General features: G+C 47.8%; 1 protein-coding gene across 1 annotated transcript in view; it reads left to right on the top strand.

Annotated features, from left to right (window-relative positions):
• The window catches only part of DIS3 (DIS3 homolog, exosome endoribonuclease and 3'-5' exoribonuclease), a 138,329-nt gene that overhangs the window by 71,351 nt on the left and 51,225 nt on the right, over positions 1 to 15,753 (top strand). Inside the window, exon 12 of the mRNA XM_082246330.1 lies at positions 5,485 to 5,586. Within this exon, the coding sequence (XP_082102456.1) occupies positions 5,485 to 5,586 (102 nt within the window). The remainder of the gene's footprint in view (positions 1 to 5,484; positions 5,587 to 15,753) is intronic.

Consider the following 15,753-nt stretch of genomic DNA (forward strand, 5'->3'; position numbering starts at 1 on the left):
TCGCCGAGCTTGGTACGCCGACCTGGTCAGGCTTGCCGCTGATGCTCCTTGGGTTTTCTTCTCTCCGGGGCCGATCTCCCATCCGGCTATACATTCGACGGCTTGCCGGCTTGGCTGTTGTAAGCCAGGTGTCAAAGGACGGGGGGTTGTCTGCTTCGGTGATTCCCACCCTGCATAAAGCGTGGGAAGCGTCTTCTATGATGATTTTTTTTCATCATATGTGAAAGTCGTGTATTGCGTGGTGTGAGTCTTCTTTGGATCCCCCGCGCTCTTGCTCAGTGGCTGGATCTTGGCTTCCTTCATCGAGGGGATTGATCAAAAGTTGGCCTTGAGTACTGTCAAGGGTCAGGTTTCGGCTTTGATAATTTTTGTTCCACAAGCCGTTGGCCGCCCGTTCCCTGGCGCGTAAATTTTTCCAGGGGGTGCGACACTTGGTTCTTTCCGGTGCAACCTCCGTCGCCAACTGGGAACCTTGGTTGGTGCAGTCGGTTCTTCTAGACCCTCCTTTGCGAGTATCGTGGGTATCCCATGCTTACCTTATTGTAAAAGGTGGCCTTGGTTGCTGTCACTCTGCACACGGGGTGTCAGCACTGGCGACATTGTCCTGTCGTTCTCCCTATCTGTTGGTTCATGGGGCCAGGTGGTACTTTGTCCTTATCCGTCCTTCCCTCCGAAGGTGGTTTCTAGTGTTAACTTGCACGGGGCCATTGTGTTGCCATCTTGTGTCCTGAGCCCCCTCATCCTACGGAATGTGCGCTGCATACTCTGGATGGAGTTCGGGCACTCGAGGGGTACTTGGCGACTACTGAGTCTTCCCGTAGTCAGGTTCGCTCTCTGTGCTCACGGTTGGCCCAAGGACAGGGCTGCCTTTGTCTGCTGCGACTATTTCCAGGTGAATTGGACAGTCGGTGTTGCAAGCTTCTTTATTTATGGGTCCGGTCCTACCTTTCCCTGTTTCGGCGCTTTCTACTTGGGCGCCTAGTGCTTCCTGGGCTTTTTGCCATACAGGCATCTGTGCTTCAGATTGTAAGACTGACTACCTGGTCGTTTTTTCACACCTTTGCTACGTTTTATGAGGTGGATGTGCTGGCATCTGCAGATGCCTCTTTTCGGCCGCAAGGTTTTTTGCTGGCTGCTTTTTGGGAGGGCTTTTGGCCTTCCTTGAGGGTGTTTACAGTTTGTTTTCAGGTGGGCCTCATCTTTTCTGAAGAGTTCTATGTTGCCCGGTTGGCTGTTTTTGGCCTTGGGGACTTTTCTGCTGTTCCCATTTTTTGGCACTGTTTTGGGACGTCCCTACTGATATGAATCAGAGAGAACTGCATCCGTCAATGAACGATAGAGAAAAAATAAATGTAAACATTTTTTAACGTGCCCCTGTCCACCTGTGCTCCCAAGGAAATCATCCCGTACCAGAACGGCATTTTGCTGAAGTGATTTGTACCAGGATGATCACCCGGTACCGTTTCTTTAGAGCAGACAGTCGGCTTTCCTGTGATAACAACTGATGCGACTAAGCAGCCACTCGGCTGTTATTACAGCTGTTTTTACAAGCAGCTGGAGGGGATGTCCCCCTCCCACTGGCCCCGCCCAGGTCCTCCCCTCCCACCGGCCCCGCCCAGGTCCTCCCGTCCCACTGCTCTGCCCAGGTCTCCCCTCCCACCGCCCTGCCCTGGTCTCCCCTCCCACCGTGGGACCCGAGCGACCAGCCGGCACTGAATCAAAGATTTCTTAACCACTTGTCGACTGCCGCAAGTACATATACTGCGGCGGTCAGCCCCGTGCAGGCAAAGTGACGTATGGGTACGTCACTCGCCTGCGTGCCAAAAGGGGGCGAGCTCGCGCCACCGGAGGCGCGCTCCCGCTCATTCACTGTGATTCCCGCACGTGTGACCGGCGGACATCGGGTCTGCCAGTCACACGTCCGTTACAGAGGGAGAAAGGCAGGCGGCTAATGTAAACAAAGCCGCCTGTCATTCTCCCCTGTGTAAGTGCAGAGATCATATGTCCTGCTATGTAGGATCGTATATCTCTGTAGTTACACAACAAGCCACATCCCTTCACAGTTAGAAGCACGCCCACATTCGGCACTGCGTGACTTTAACGGACAATTGCGCGATCGTGCGACGCTGCACCCAAACTAATTTGACGTCCTTTTTTTCCCACAAACAGAGCTTTCTTTTGGTGGTATTTGATCACCTGTGCAATTTTTTTTTTTTTTTTTTTGATCATGCGATATCAACAAAAAATGAGCGTCAATTTTGCAAAAATAACAATATTTTTCACATTTTTTTATATTAAATTCCCCCCAAAAAATGTAAAAATCAAAATTTTTTAACATTTTCGGCCATTTTGTTTTATGCTACATATGTTTGGTAAAAAAAATCGCAAAAAGCGTATTTTGATTGGTTTGCGCAAAAGTTATCGCGTTTACTAACAAAGGCAAAGATTTTAGTTTTTTTTTAACGTGTAATGCGTGATTCTAACTGTGATTGGCTGTGGCTTGAACTGTATGAACAGTGATCAACGGTCCTACATAGTAGAACCGTATGATCACCATTCATACACAGGGGAGAATGACAGGCGGCTTGTTTACATTAGCCGCCTGCCTTTCTCCCTCTGCACCGACGATCGCCGAGTGACCGGCGGACATTGGGTCCGCCGGTCACACGCGCGGGGTTTTTTTTTAATTGCGCTTAAAAGACCACTGCGCAAATACAGTGTGGCAAAATAATGCAACTACCGGCATTTTATTCTCTAGTTTCTCTGCTAAAAGAAATATATGTAATGTTTGGGGGTTCTATGTAATTTTCTAGCAAAAAATACTGATTTTAACTTCTAAACAACAAATGTCAGAAATTGGCCTGGTCTTGAAGTGGTTAGTGTGTATTTTTCTCTTACGTCCTCTGACAGTCGCCGCCCGATGGTATTAGCCTTCACTAATGGGTAATGGCGCCCTCTGCAGGAGCAAGGCTAGGCAGATAATTATCAGGTTAATACAAAAAAACTTTTATACCTCGGCACGCCACTAGGGGGCCATCCCTCAGGCATTATCCTGAACCCAATCTGATATTGCCTCAGTTTTACGCTGCCTAGCTAAGGAGCTGGTTAGGTCTTATGCTGGGACCTTGTGTCTCAGCTTTCTTTGTTTTTTTCTGAATTCATGTGTTTTTCTTTTGGCCGCACAGTTTTGAGTGCGGCGGTTGTTTTCAGGGGACATTATTTTTAATGTCCCTCCTTGTTGGGGTGTTTTTTTGTTATTCTGGGCATATTTCCTGTTTTTTCCTGTGGGCTCAGGTTGTTACTGGCCCGGCTGTTTGCATTCCCTTCTGAGTTGGTTGCTTTGTTTTCCCACCCCTAATACCTGCACTGCTTTGGGGCGTCCCATTAGTGAAGACTAATACCATCGGGCGGCGACTATCAGAGGACGTAAGAGAAAATAGAATTTTTGTAAGAACTTACCGTAAAATTATTTTCTCTGAGTCCTCTGACAATCGCCGCCCCTCTGTTTTTTTGGTTCTGGGGGTTGTTGCCTTCCGATACTGCTTGCTACAAACTGAGGTAATATCAGATTGGGTTCAGGATAATGCCTGAGGGATGGCCTCCTAGTGGCGTGCCGAGGTATAAAAGTTTTTTTTGTATTAACCTGATAATCAATTATCTGCCTAGCCTTGCTCCTGCAGAGGGCGCCATTACCCATTAGTGAAGGCTAATGCCATCGGGCGGCAACTGTCAGAACTCGGAGAAAATAATTTTACGTAAGTTCTTACAAAAATTATATTTTTCCTGAAACTGCATTTGATAACCACTGCGCAAATATCGTGCAACATAAATTGCAACAACTATTTTATTCTCTAGGGCCTCTGCTTGAAAAATTGCTGATTTTTACATGTGTGTGAGAAATGTCAGAATTGTTCTGGGGCCAAGTAGTTAATATTTCTGTAGCACTGTCCCCAGCACTCAATTACCTTTGGAATAAGTCCCTGTATCTCTCCTATCCTTGCTCCTAATGGCACGTCACACAAATTAACAGTCATGGGGTGTTGTTTTTTTTTTTTGTTGTTGTTTATTTGTAATTGTGATAGGAGAGGGGAATAGTGGGATACTCCAGCTGAACTAGTCACATTGGTTGAGGACTTCTATCTTCAGAACTTTATTGGTATTAACAGCCAGGCTGTTAATCCGCACTGCCACAAGTGTAGAAAGGGTTAAGTCTCTTGTTCTCTTCCCTGACAAGATGACTTGATGGACAATAACTTATCTTCAGGACACTCTCACTAGCATCCTCTTTCCACTGACACCCATCCACTGACTATCCTATGAGCAGGGGTCAGGCCCTCAGGTCAGGCCCCTTGACACGGGTTTCTGTACTCACTGTACTGCAGAGACAGACCCTCCAGTGTCTCCCCTCTGTTAGCTTCTCTGGACCTCCAGGCTCAGTTCCTCACTGCTACTCTTCGGGCCCTCAGGACGACCCTCTGAGGCCACATGGTACCTCTATAGAGGAGGAGGCAGCCGCCCCCTCCCTCTGGGACTCCACTATCCCAACAAAATAGTGGGTTGCATCCTGAGCGCAATGAGCAGACTTCACAAACAGATCCTGCTCTCTGGTAGGCAGAGAACAATATAGGTTTACCTGCAGCTCTTCTGGTAAGCAGACAGAGCACAAAATATAATAGCACCTACCTACGAGGGTGCTACATTTCATACTTTTTAGACATTTTGCGATCAGGTGTCATGGCAGGCTGCAAGCATTTCTGAACAAGTATAGTGTGAGTCTGTCACAATAGAAAGGCTTAGAACAGACAATGCATCCTCTCATTTCCATACAGCTTTCAATCTTTACCATTTTGTTAGGATAGACAGTGTTTTAAATCTAGTTTAAGCTAGTCATACACTATTCAATTTTTTTATGTTCATCCTGCAAGTGTGGTTGGACGAATCCCCCTACTGGGCTTATTGTATCTTGAGAGCTGCCGGTGGAGTACCCAGACAGTGGCTGCATATAAATGGATGACAATTTTTTGCCCAGCTTGTTTGATTGTTAACCTAACAACTGATAATGAAGAGTTGTGAGTTAGAGGGTCCTGGTATCACAACTTCCTCAAAAACAATCAAGTACATTGCTGAAAATAAGGGCTGTTCACGGATGCTAAGCAGACTTGTACGTCATAATTTTTATCTTTATCAGCATAAGACCGTGAGAGCTCTGTATTAATATATTTGTCTTTCCATTACTGCTAATGCATTTTTACTTAACTTCATTACCTTTGCTTAGTGTACTTCTATTTTCTGATGTAATGTTTGTTCACTCTTGTCTTATAAAATTACCGTCTGCTTGTGTATCTCTTTATGTGTCTTATATAATAAACTTACAATATCAATATGTGTTTCAATATGTGAGAAAGGAAAATAACACTTAAGGATGAAGAATACATTTTGTTAATTTATTATCATGACAGTGTCATTTTTAACATTCTGGTTAAGGTCGGAGTGCATATTGCAGATGTGAGCCATTTTATTAGACCTGGCAACGCTTTGGATCAGGAATCTGCAAACCGGGGTACTACTGTATACCTGTGCGACAAGGTAATCATTTTCTTCAAATTGATCACAACTTGTATGATTGTTTTAATTTTAATGTCATAGCGGTATGATGCCAACTGAACTATATATTTTGCATTTGCATTTTGAGCACTTTTGCAGTCGTTTGTTATAAATCAATTCACAGTAATTACATCCAGAGCTAACTGCAGTCTATTCTTCACTGTTGAAGTACCAAAGAGCACAGCACCTAGTAAGCAGTTAGTTTGTATAGTTTTGAATGGAATAGGCTATGTTAGAACCCTGGTCAATTTTTTTTTTATTGTCGCTTTTGGCCTCAGTTTGGATTTTTCACTCTACTTTCTGTCCTGGTGTAAACATTGTCACCTGGACAGGTAGTGAGGGGACATTTCTCTAACAGGGACACAATGGCAGCAAAATCACTATTATGTGGGTGGGGTAAGGCTGGATTCTGCTGTCTGTTCTCGTTGAGTTATCTCCTCACTTTCTGGCTCAGTAGGTGTCACTAGGACAAGTGAAGAAAAATCTCCCTAACAGAACACAAACAGAAAAAACACCTGAAATGGTCCTACTTGTTCTCTACTGTAGGCAAAACTATAACTTCCACAGCCCCAGAAAAAAATTGAGTGATCCTACCACCTTCTCTGGGGTTTTTAGTGGCTTGCACATACTGCTTAAATGGCACGTGGCGTGGCAGCCATCTTAGGAATTGGCATTTGATCCACACATGCCCTAGCTGACTGCTTTTCCATTTTACTTTAACCAACGTTGTGGAGTGTCTGAGAATAGGGGACAGAATACTGGCTAAATTTTGTGTGTGTGCACAGGGGCATCTACTAGACGTCTCAGTTGCCCAGTCTGACGTCCCAAAATCCTTAAATAAGGAGGTTTTATGACTTCTGTCTCCGCTCTTTGGGCATTTCAGGACTTATTCAGTCTGCGAGCTGCCAGGGTAAAAAAACTATGTCCACCCCACTCTCTGTCCAAGTGTCTTTCTGATGCTTCCGTGACAAGGGGTCTCTTTCCTGAAAGAGGACAGTGAAGCAGACCGGGAAGAAGAAAGGTAGTTGGAGCTTGTTTCCTCTGAGTGGGAGGCCTTCTCTGTAGAGGCGCTCTCTTCTGCCATGTTAATGCATAAACTCCATGAGACTGTTTTATTTTTGGTCGTGAAGTGTGGACCTGTCTGGCACTTGAACCGAGGATGCCCCGCATCTAAGATTACCTGTATGGGGTTCCTTAAAAAATGCAGGCCATTTAAAACCTTTCCTGTCCACTCCCCAGTGGAGGACATATTGTATAGTGACTTTCCACATCCTGAAAAAGTTGTTAACCAAAATGCTTCTCTCAACATTATCTTAAAGAGGAAGGGTTGCTCAAAAAATGTATGGTCCCTGAGGTTGATATAGCTATCACCTGTCTTAATAGGTCACTCTAAGTACCAGTAGAGCATGCCTTTGATGGCACCTTGGATAAGACACTTTAGATCCTTTTTTGCCTTGATTGGTCCGGGATAGCAATCTGCCTTAGTACATGTGTCAATGTGTCGGACTCTTGTAATCTAGGAAAAATTGACTTCCAAAAAACCAGGGCCCATTCCTACAGACCCGGAGTTCCTTCAGCGCTTAGAATTCTTACTGACTGCTGTGAGGATGTCTATCCTAAATCGGATGTCTACGGTGGGTCTTCTTTCTGTCTAGATATCAGGCTCTTGTGGCTCAATTTTTGGTCGGTGGAACCAGCATGCAAGAAGCAGCTGGAGAGGATCCCCTTTTCTTTGGTGAGGCACTTGACTCCTTCATCAAAAAGGCCACTGGGAGAATAAGCACCCTGTTGCTTAATAAACAAAAGTCTAAAGCCAGCCAAAAGATGGAACAAAATTTAGGCTGTTCAGCAGGGCCGACCAAATTTTTTTTGTCTATGGACAGGCTAGTTGTACAGAGATCAATCCCTCTTTCTGCAGTAAGAATATAGTTGATCTGCCCTAGTTGAACGAAAAAAACTGCATCATCTATGGCCTGCCTAAGACTCCTGCAGGTAAGTCCCCAATCCAGATAAAAGATTTCTTTCGTACCTCACAGGCCTTGTCTTTTAAGCGCATACCAGGAAAACAATTCCAGTACAAGCCTTGGATACCCAATTCCAAGCCTTCTACACGTTAAGGCAACCCCCGATTTCATCAAGTTGGAGATGTCTGTTGTCTTTTGTGGTCATTTGTCCTCAAAACATTCCAGACTTTTTGGTTCCGTCTTTCATCTCCCAGACTTTTCAGTTCCGTTTGTCATCTCCCAGGGCTACAAACTGGAGATGACATCTTTACCCCCTCTCCAATTCGTGACTTCCAATCTGCCCTCATCTCCACAGAGTGCGCACACTCTTCAAGTTGCACTTCTTCAGCAGCTTCTTTCCTTAGGATCCATTGTGCACTTTCCAGTGTAGGAGAGGTTTCATAGCTATTACTCTAACTTCACAGTTGTGTGTGGGGGGGGGGGGGGGGGGGGTTGATGTGAAGGTATCAAAGGACAGTGCTGTGGGGGGGTAGGGTGGGGGCAGAGGACACTACAGTTGGGGGGGGGGGGTGATGGGAAGGGGACTTTGCAATGAGGGGGGTGTTGTGAAAGGGACAGAGTATACTGCTATGGGGGGGCACAGTGGGGGAGGGAGGGGGGCAGAGGATACTACAGTGACACACCATTTCTTCTTAATGCCATCTCTTTATTGGGGGCTTGATTTTTTTTTTTTCAAGTACCATGCGATTTGGTGCAGTGTTTTTTTTTTCAAAGTAGTGCACATACTACTTTGTGGCCCAATGTATTTTGCAGCACATTCTGGGCTGTCAAAACGCACCACATGCATCAGACTGGAAAGTGTTCAGTCCTGATGTGCACCGGCTCTAACAGATTGGAGTACCTAGACCTTGTCCTGGATATAGCCCTGGCTTGAGCATATCTACCATAAGCGAAAATCTGGTAGCTGAGATGTCCTGCCCTGTAAGCACACTCGTCGACCCTCAGAGCATGAGTGTCCTGGGTCTGATGGTGGCCTCATTCAAGGTGGTGCCGTATGCCCAGATTGACTCCAGGCCATTACAACACCGTATTCTGGAGGCTGTGTGAGACAAGCAGATGTATTCTCTGGATTGACCTATGTGCTTGTCGGCCGAGGCCAGGCACTGGCTGAAGTGCTGAAGTCCTAGAAAATCCTTTTTCTCTTACGCCCTCTGACAGTCGCCGCCCACTCATACAGTCTTCACCAATGGGTATTGACCTCTTATCCACAGGAGTAAGCTAGGCAGAAGATTCTGTTAAAAACACAAAACTTTGTATAGACACACCTACAGGGGGCTGTCCCTCTGGTCCAATACCCCCGGCTAGCCTCTTTCCCAATTCAGTTTGTTTTTTGCCTAGATAGGAGTAGGCAGGCTTCCCTGTGCTGGGGCTTCAGTCTCAGCCGTTTCTCTGTTTTATTACATTTTATTTTCTGCTAAGTGTGTTTTTATTTGCACTAATAGCTTTTTATTTGTTCCTGCGCCTAGTTAGTCAGACTTCGGAAGATTACAGCTTTGCGGAGCTGGGAATCGGACTGGTTGTCCTGGTGTCCCAGGACAGAGAACCTTATAGAATCCCAGCCTGCCATAGAGTGTTTAGCAGGCTATGCGTACGCCCAGGCCTCGCAAACGACCTGTCCCTGTCCTCGGGTACAAAGCCTGCGAAGTGGCTACTTCACTAGGATGTCTCTACTGCGGTACGCCGCGTGTAGCTAGCGTCCTGTTCGGCTGACGGCACCCCCACCCGGGGTGGGAGGCTTCCCATCTCACGGCGGCACCCACGCTATCTCTGGTGGGTGAGTGACCCCTCGATTTGTGGGGTGTTTGTGGGGCCTCTGTGTTGGGAATGGCAGTCTGTCTTTGATGTCGGTGTTCCCCTCATGTCTGTCAATGTGCTTCCCAGTCTCTCCCTGTCCCTGCAGGCACTATAGCGTTTATGCCGCGCTGTGGGGGGGTCGCGGGGGGTCCCTCTCCCGATGTGTGCTTTTTGTGTATAATTTGGGGTACCAGTCGTGTGTGCGGCCCGCTGCGAGAATTCGCGGGGCCGCCATTTTTGGTGTGGGCATGCATTTCAGCTTCATGTATGGGCTTCTGCACTCCTCCCTCTAGCAAATTCAGCGCCATCTTGGATGTGGCACGGTCCTCTTCACAATTTGCTCGACGGCCATTTTCCTATAGCCTCCTCATTATTTTACATGGGCAGCCATTTTCCCTTAGTCTGTGTCCTCTAGCTGATGACATCACTTCCTTTCCTCAGACTGCAGATCGTTCCAGCTAGCGTAGAGTCTGTATGTATACACTTCTGGGGGTCTTTTCACTTCTCCTGGGTCGTTTTTACAAGTTGGCAGTCACTTTCCTGCGGTTTGCTTGTAGCACTATTTCATTTCTATTGCGGAACCTTGCGGTGCGTTCCGCAGCGGTTACTTCTTAAAGGGCCTGCACCTTCAAAACCTTCATCCGTTTTGATATGGATTCCCAGGACAGCGAATTCCCCCCCCAGCTCTGGTGGAGGATTCAGGTACGCCTGGGTCCTCTGAGCAGAGCTCTCTTAGTGCTGCACTTGCGACTTTAGCATCAAAAGTGGATCTGCTGATGTCTGAGCGGTCTTTTAGAAAAAGGTCCATCGCCTTCTTCTGATTCAGATTCTGATATGGTTGTCACGGACAGGTACCCCCCTGAGGGGTCTCAGTCGGAGGGGGAGGGGGAAGTGGAGGAGGGGGAAGTTTCCACCGTCAGGGCTGCCAGAGATCGCGCTGCTATGGCTGCGCTCATTAGTTCTGTCAAAGAAACGCTGCATTTGGAGGATGAGCCCCACCAGCAGGGTACGCGGTCATCCTTTGGGACCCGCAGAACCCAGAGATCGGTTCAGGTTTTTTCCTGTCACGCCGACTTTCATGCAAGGGTGCATGAACTATGGCGCAATCTGAAGCGCAACTTTGTGTTACCTAGGCGGTTGAGTACCGTTATCCCTTCGCGTCTCCAACGAATTTGCACTGGATTGTGGCCCCTAAGGTGGACCACACGGTATCCAGATTACACAAGGCCACTCGGATGCCCATGGAGGCTTATCCGGTGCTTAGAGACCCAGCGGATAGGCGGGTGGAATCTCTTGCCCGCCACTCCTATGTGGTGGCATCTTCCTTGCTGAAGCCCAGGTTTGCCTCAGTAATGGTCTCTCTGTGGTGGAGTGGACTAAGGTGCTCAGACGCACCCTTGTGGCTGATTCCGCCCCTTCTGCTACTTTGGAGATGGTGGACCACAATTGTTCATGCGGTTTTATGCCTGTGTGATGCGGCCTTGGATGAGGCCCCTTTAGCCTTACGCTTCTCTGCTGTCGCAGTGATAATCCGTCGCCTTGTGTGGCTGTAGAGCTGGTCGGTGACCAGACTTCCAGGAAGACGGTGTCTGACATCCCTTATACAGGGAATCGCCTTTTTGGGGACCCCCTGGACGAGTTGGTGAAGGGGGTCACTGGGGGTAAAAGCACTCTGCTGCCCCATGTGTCCGAAGGGTATGTTTTTTCCGCGGTAAGTGGGGGCCCTTCCTTTAATCCTAACCAGGGGTCCTTTTGTGCCTTTAAGGCACATGACAAGGGCGAATTTTTCAAGGCCTCTGGTGGCCAGAAGAAGCCTTGGGCGGGCAAGTCTATAGCCGCCCCCTCTGGCACGGCGGCCCCGTCCGCCATTCAGGACAGGTGGGTTCAGGAACTCATTCGTTCGGGGTACAAGATCGAATTTCGATCGCGCCAAGCAGACAGATTCTTTCCCTCAAATCTTCATTGACCCCAGATTGTTTTCACGATCTTCAACGGGCGGTTCAGGATCTCCTCGCCCAGGGGGTGATCGTCCCGGTGTCACATTGGGACAGGTTTTTGGGGGTTTTTACTCAAATCTGTTCACGGTGCCCTGAAAGGAGGGCAAGGTACGTCCGATTCTGAACCTGAAGTTTCTAAACCGCTTTATGCGGGTTCAAAAATTCCATATGGAATCCCTCTGATTGGTGGTGGCCTCTCTGAGCCCGGGAGATTCCTGGCTTTAATCGACCTCAAGGATGTGTTTCTACACATCCTAATATTCGAGGGTCATCAGAGGTACCTCCGATTCGCAATCGCGGAGGAGCATTATCAGTTTGTGGCGTTACCTTTCGGTCTCGCTTCAGCTCCAAGGGTGTTTACCAAAGCCTTGGCTCCTGTTCTGGCCCTGTTGCGAGGGCAGGGGATCGTAATCCTTGGATATCTGAACGATCTCCTGTTAAGGTCGAGTTCCAGTTTAACTCTGTCAACCACGGTTCAGACGCTCCAGGAGTTCGGGTGGGCCATTAACTTTATGAAGTCGACATTACTCCCTTCTGTTTGTCTCCCTTATCTGGAATTGGTCCTGGACTCTGCCCATGCGAGAGTTTTTTTTCCTGCCGGAGGATATGCTCCGGACTCTGCTGAACGAGGTCAGGTCCCTCAGGGACAAAGAATCCTCATTACTCAGGACCTTCATGCAGTCCCTAGGATTGATGGTGTCAGCCTTCGATGCGATGCCATTTGCACAGTTCCATGCGCAACTCTGCTATCGGAGATCCTAGCCAGGTGGGACAGGCATCCTCAGTCCTTGGACAGGAGGATATCTTTGAGTCACTGGGTCAGAGCGGACCTTCTGTGGTGGCTCCAGTCTCCGACTCTGCGGAAGGGGAATCCTTCCAGCCGTTGTTATGGAAGGTGCTCACCACGGATGCCAGACTGTCGGGCTGGGGTGGCGTTCTGGGAAGAATTGTCTGCCCAGGGCACTTGGTTGGATGAGGAATCCTCCCTACCGATAAATGCCTTGGAACTGAGAACGATCAGACTCTGTTTGCTCCGTTGGTGGGATCGTCTTCAGGGCCACCCTGTGCGGGTGCAGGCGGACAACACCACTTCGGTGGCGTACATCAATCACCAAAGGGGCACCAGGTGTGCCAGGGCAGCCAAGGAAGTGGCCGAGATTTTGCCTTGGGCCGAGACGCGGGTCTCGGCACTTCACATTCCGGGTATCCGTTTCATCTCGTACTATCAACACTTCTGGCATGTGTTAATTCAACTAATGTTCTTATACATTTAAACAAGCTCACTCACTTTCTTCACTCCAAAGCTTATGTCACAGCTTTTTCATTACTTTTTTTGCTTCTTATATGCACTAAGATCAGCACTTTTTTTCTTGGGTTCCAATCTCCCCCTCTATTCTCTTTTTCGGGTTGTGCTCTTCCTTTTCCTTTTTTGATTCTGACACTGGCTCTGCTGAAATATACTTTTCATATATGAATACTCCTTCCCTTTTTTTTTTTTTTTGTATCACCTTGTGATACAACAAAGATATATTATTATTATTATTATTATACATCATTATTATTATTTTTTTCATACTCATACTCTGATATATTTATATATTTTCAGCCAGTGTCACTTTATCTACAATCATCAAAATACTCCCCCCTCTTTTATCACATATCTTTCCTCACCTGGCTCCCCACTGTGTTGCGGCGTGGTCTTGCCCCTTCAGCTCCCGGATGAGACGTTGATACCCCCTCCTCTGGCAGCGCATACCAGTTTGATTTAGTTAGATGTAAGTGTGGTTTCCCTATTTGGGTTACACATTTGTTGTATTTTTATATTTTCTGTCCAACTTAAGGCATAGCAGACATTCATAATTCATTTGTTCATTTTTGACAGAATCACCTACATACTCCTGATGAGTGGGCGTAGGGACCCACGAAACGCGTAGAGTTTTTCCATACTAATTATTTATTGTCATGCAATATCCATGTTGATATGCTGTCACTATGTCTCAATTGCTGCAATGCTGCTATTTTTCTATTATGTTAAACATGTTTTATATGCTTGCAATTATGCCTGTGGTTATGTCATACATTTATGCCTACATTTATCATATATTTTTATCTGATAATAAAATTTACTCTTTGCACCTCTCTGTTGTTTTCGTACATTCCGGGTATGGAACACTGGCAGGCCGACTATCGGAGTTGCCAGACCCCAGACCAGGGGGAATGGTCCCTACACTCGGAGGTGTTTTCAAATGCTGTGTGCGCGATGGCGCGCCTCCTCTAAACAACAAGGTGGGAAGGCTCGTGGCATGTACACGCGATCCTCTGGCAGCTGCCTCGGACGTGCTGGTGGTGCCTTGGAATCAGTATCACCTGATTTGTGCAGTCCCCCTGATCCTGTTGTTGTCACGGTTCCTTCGCAGGTTGGTCTCGGGAACCGAGGTTGGTGGTCCTGGGGGCCCGTACTGGCCGCACCGGTCTTGATACGCAGACGTCATGCAAATGGTCGTCGAGCCTCCCTGGCGGCTCCCCTTACGAGACGATCTGTTATCTCAGGGGCTGTTCTTCCATCCTGCTTTGCAGTCGCTGGCCTTGACGGCGTGATTGTTAAAAGCCAGATCTTGAAAGATCGGGGTCTCTCGTCGGAGGTCACTCCTACCTTGCTTAGAGCTAGGGAGGCCTCGTCCGGTAAGATTTATCATAGTACCTGGAAGGCTCGCTTCGCCTGGTGCAAATCGCAGGGTTTCCATCCTCGCTACTTTCGGTGGCAGTGGTGTTGGCCTTCCTGCAATTTGGTGTGGGCCTACGTCTTGCACTGCCCACTGTTGAGGGTCAGTTATCTGCGCTGACCATTCTTTCCAGTGTCCTTTGGCGTCAAATTCCTTGATCCGCACCTTTATTCAAGGGGTGCGTCATTTGGCCCCCTCGGTGGGCGCCCTTAACCCCTTGGAACTTGAATTTGGTTCTGTCGTTTTGCAACGTCCTCCCTTTGAGAACATCCTTGAGATTCCTCTGCTTGCACTGTCACGGAAAGTTGCCTTTCTAGTGGCGATCACATCTGCTTGCAGTGTGTCGGAGTTGGCGGTCTTCTCTTGCCGCTCCCCCTACCTGGTGGTTCATAGGAATAAGGTGGTCTTGCGACCTCATCAATACTTCTTTCCGAAGATGTTGTCTGATGTCCATCTCCATGAGGACATTGTTTTGCTTTCGCTGTGTGCGAATCCTACGGAGTTTTGCCTTGCATTCCTTGGATGTTTTTAGGGCGATCAGGGTTACCTGTCTACTGAATCCTTCAGAAGGTCGGATTCTCTTTTTTGTCCTTCCTGAGGGCCTCTGAAGGGCATGGCGGTGTCTGCGGCAACCGTTTCTGTCTGGTTCAGACGGACAATTGTACAGGCTTATTCGCCTAGGGATCGGGTTCCGCCCTTCCCTGTCACGGCACACTTTTCTGAGCGGAGGGTGTGTTTTGGGCCTTTCGCCATCAGGCGTTGGTGTCCCGGATGTGCAATGCGGCGACCTAATCGTCCCTGCACACCTTTACAGCGTTTACTAACTTGATGTTTTCGGCATCGGCAGATGCCTCCTCCTTTGGCCGCAAAGTTCTGAGTGCGGCAGTACTTTGGGGGAGACATGGCGTTTTTAGCCTGTCCCCTCCTGTGGGAGTTTTTACCTTCCAGGGTTTGTTCGCTCCTGTTGAGCTTTCCTGTTACCCAGTGGGTTACCTTTCTGGTTCAGATAAGGTTCTTTTATTTGACCTTGGGTGCTTCGTTACCTTGAGACGGTTGCGTTTCCCTCCCCTCATGTCTACACTGCTTTGGGACATCCCATTGGTGAAGAGTGTATGAGTGGGCGGCGACTGATAGAGGACGTAAGAGAAAACTGAATTTTTCTAAAATCTTACCATAAAATTCCTTTCTCGGAGTCCTCTGACAGTCGCCGCCCCTGCCCCTCTTTTGGGGTTCATGGACTATCTACTGCTTGCTACCAAACTGAATTGGGAATGAGGCTAGCCGGGGGTATTGGACCAGAGGGGCAGCCCCCTGTAGGTGTGTCTATGCAAAGTTTTTTGTGTTTTTAACAAAATCTTCTGCCTAGCTTACTCCTGTGGATAAGAGGTCAATATCCATTGATGAAGACTGTATGAGTGGGCGGCGACTGTCAGAGGACTCAGAGAAAGGAATTTTACGGTAAGATTTTACAAAAATTCAGTTTTTCTTTTGACTTGAACTGGGATCACTACGAATGAAAACCTCTTTAGCTTGGAGAGATGTGCTTCGGACAGTGACAGTATAGGGAACTTGGTCGGTGAAAGAATCACAGCCTCCCATCAAGTTATATGG

The sequence above is a fragment of the Pelophylax lessonae genome (assembly GCF_965119305.1).
Source record: "Pelophylax lessonae genome assembly, chromosome: 2".
NCBI classification, from domain to species: domain Eukaryota; kingdom Metazoa; phylum Chordata; class Amphibia; order Anura; family Ranidae; genus Pelophylax; species Pelophylax lessonae.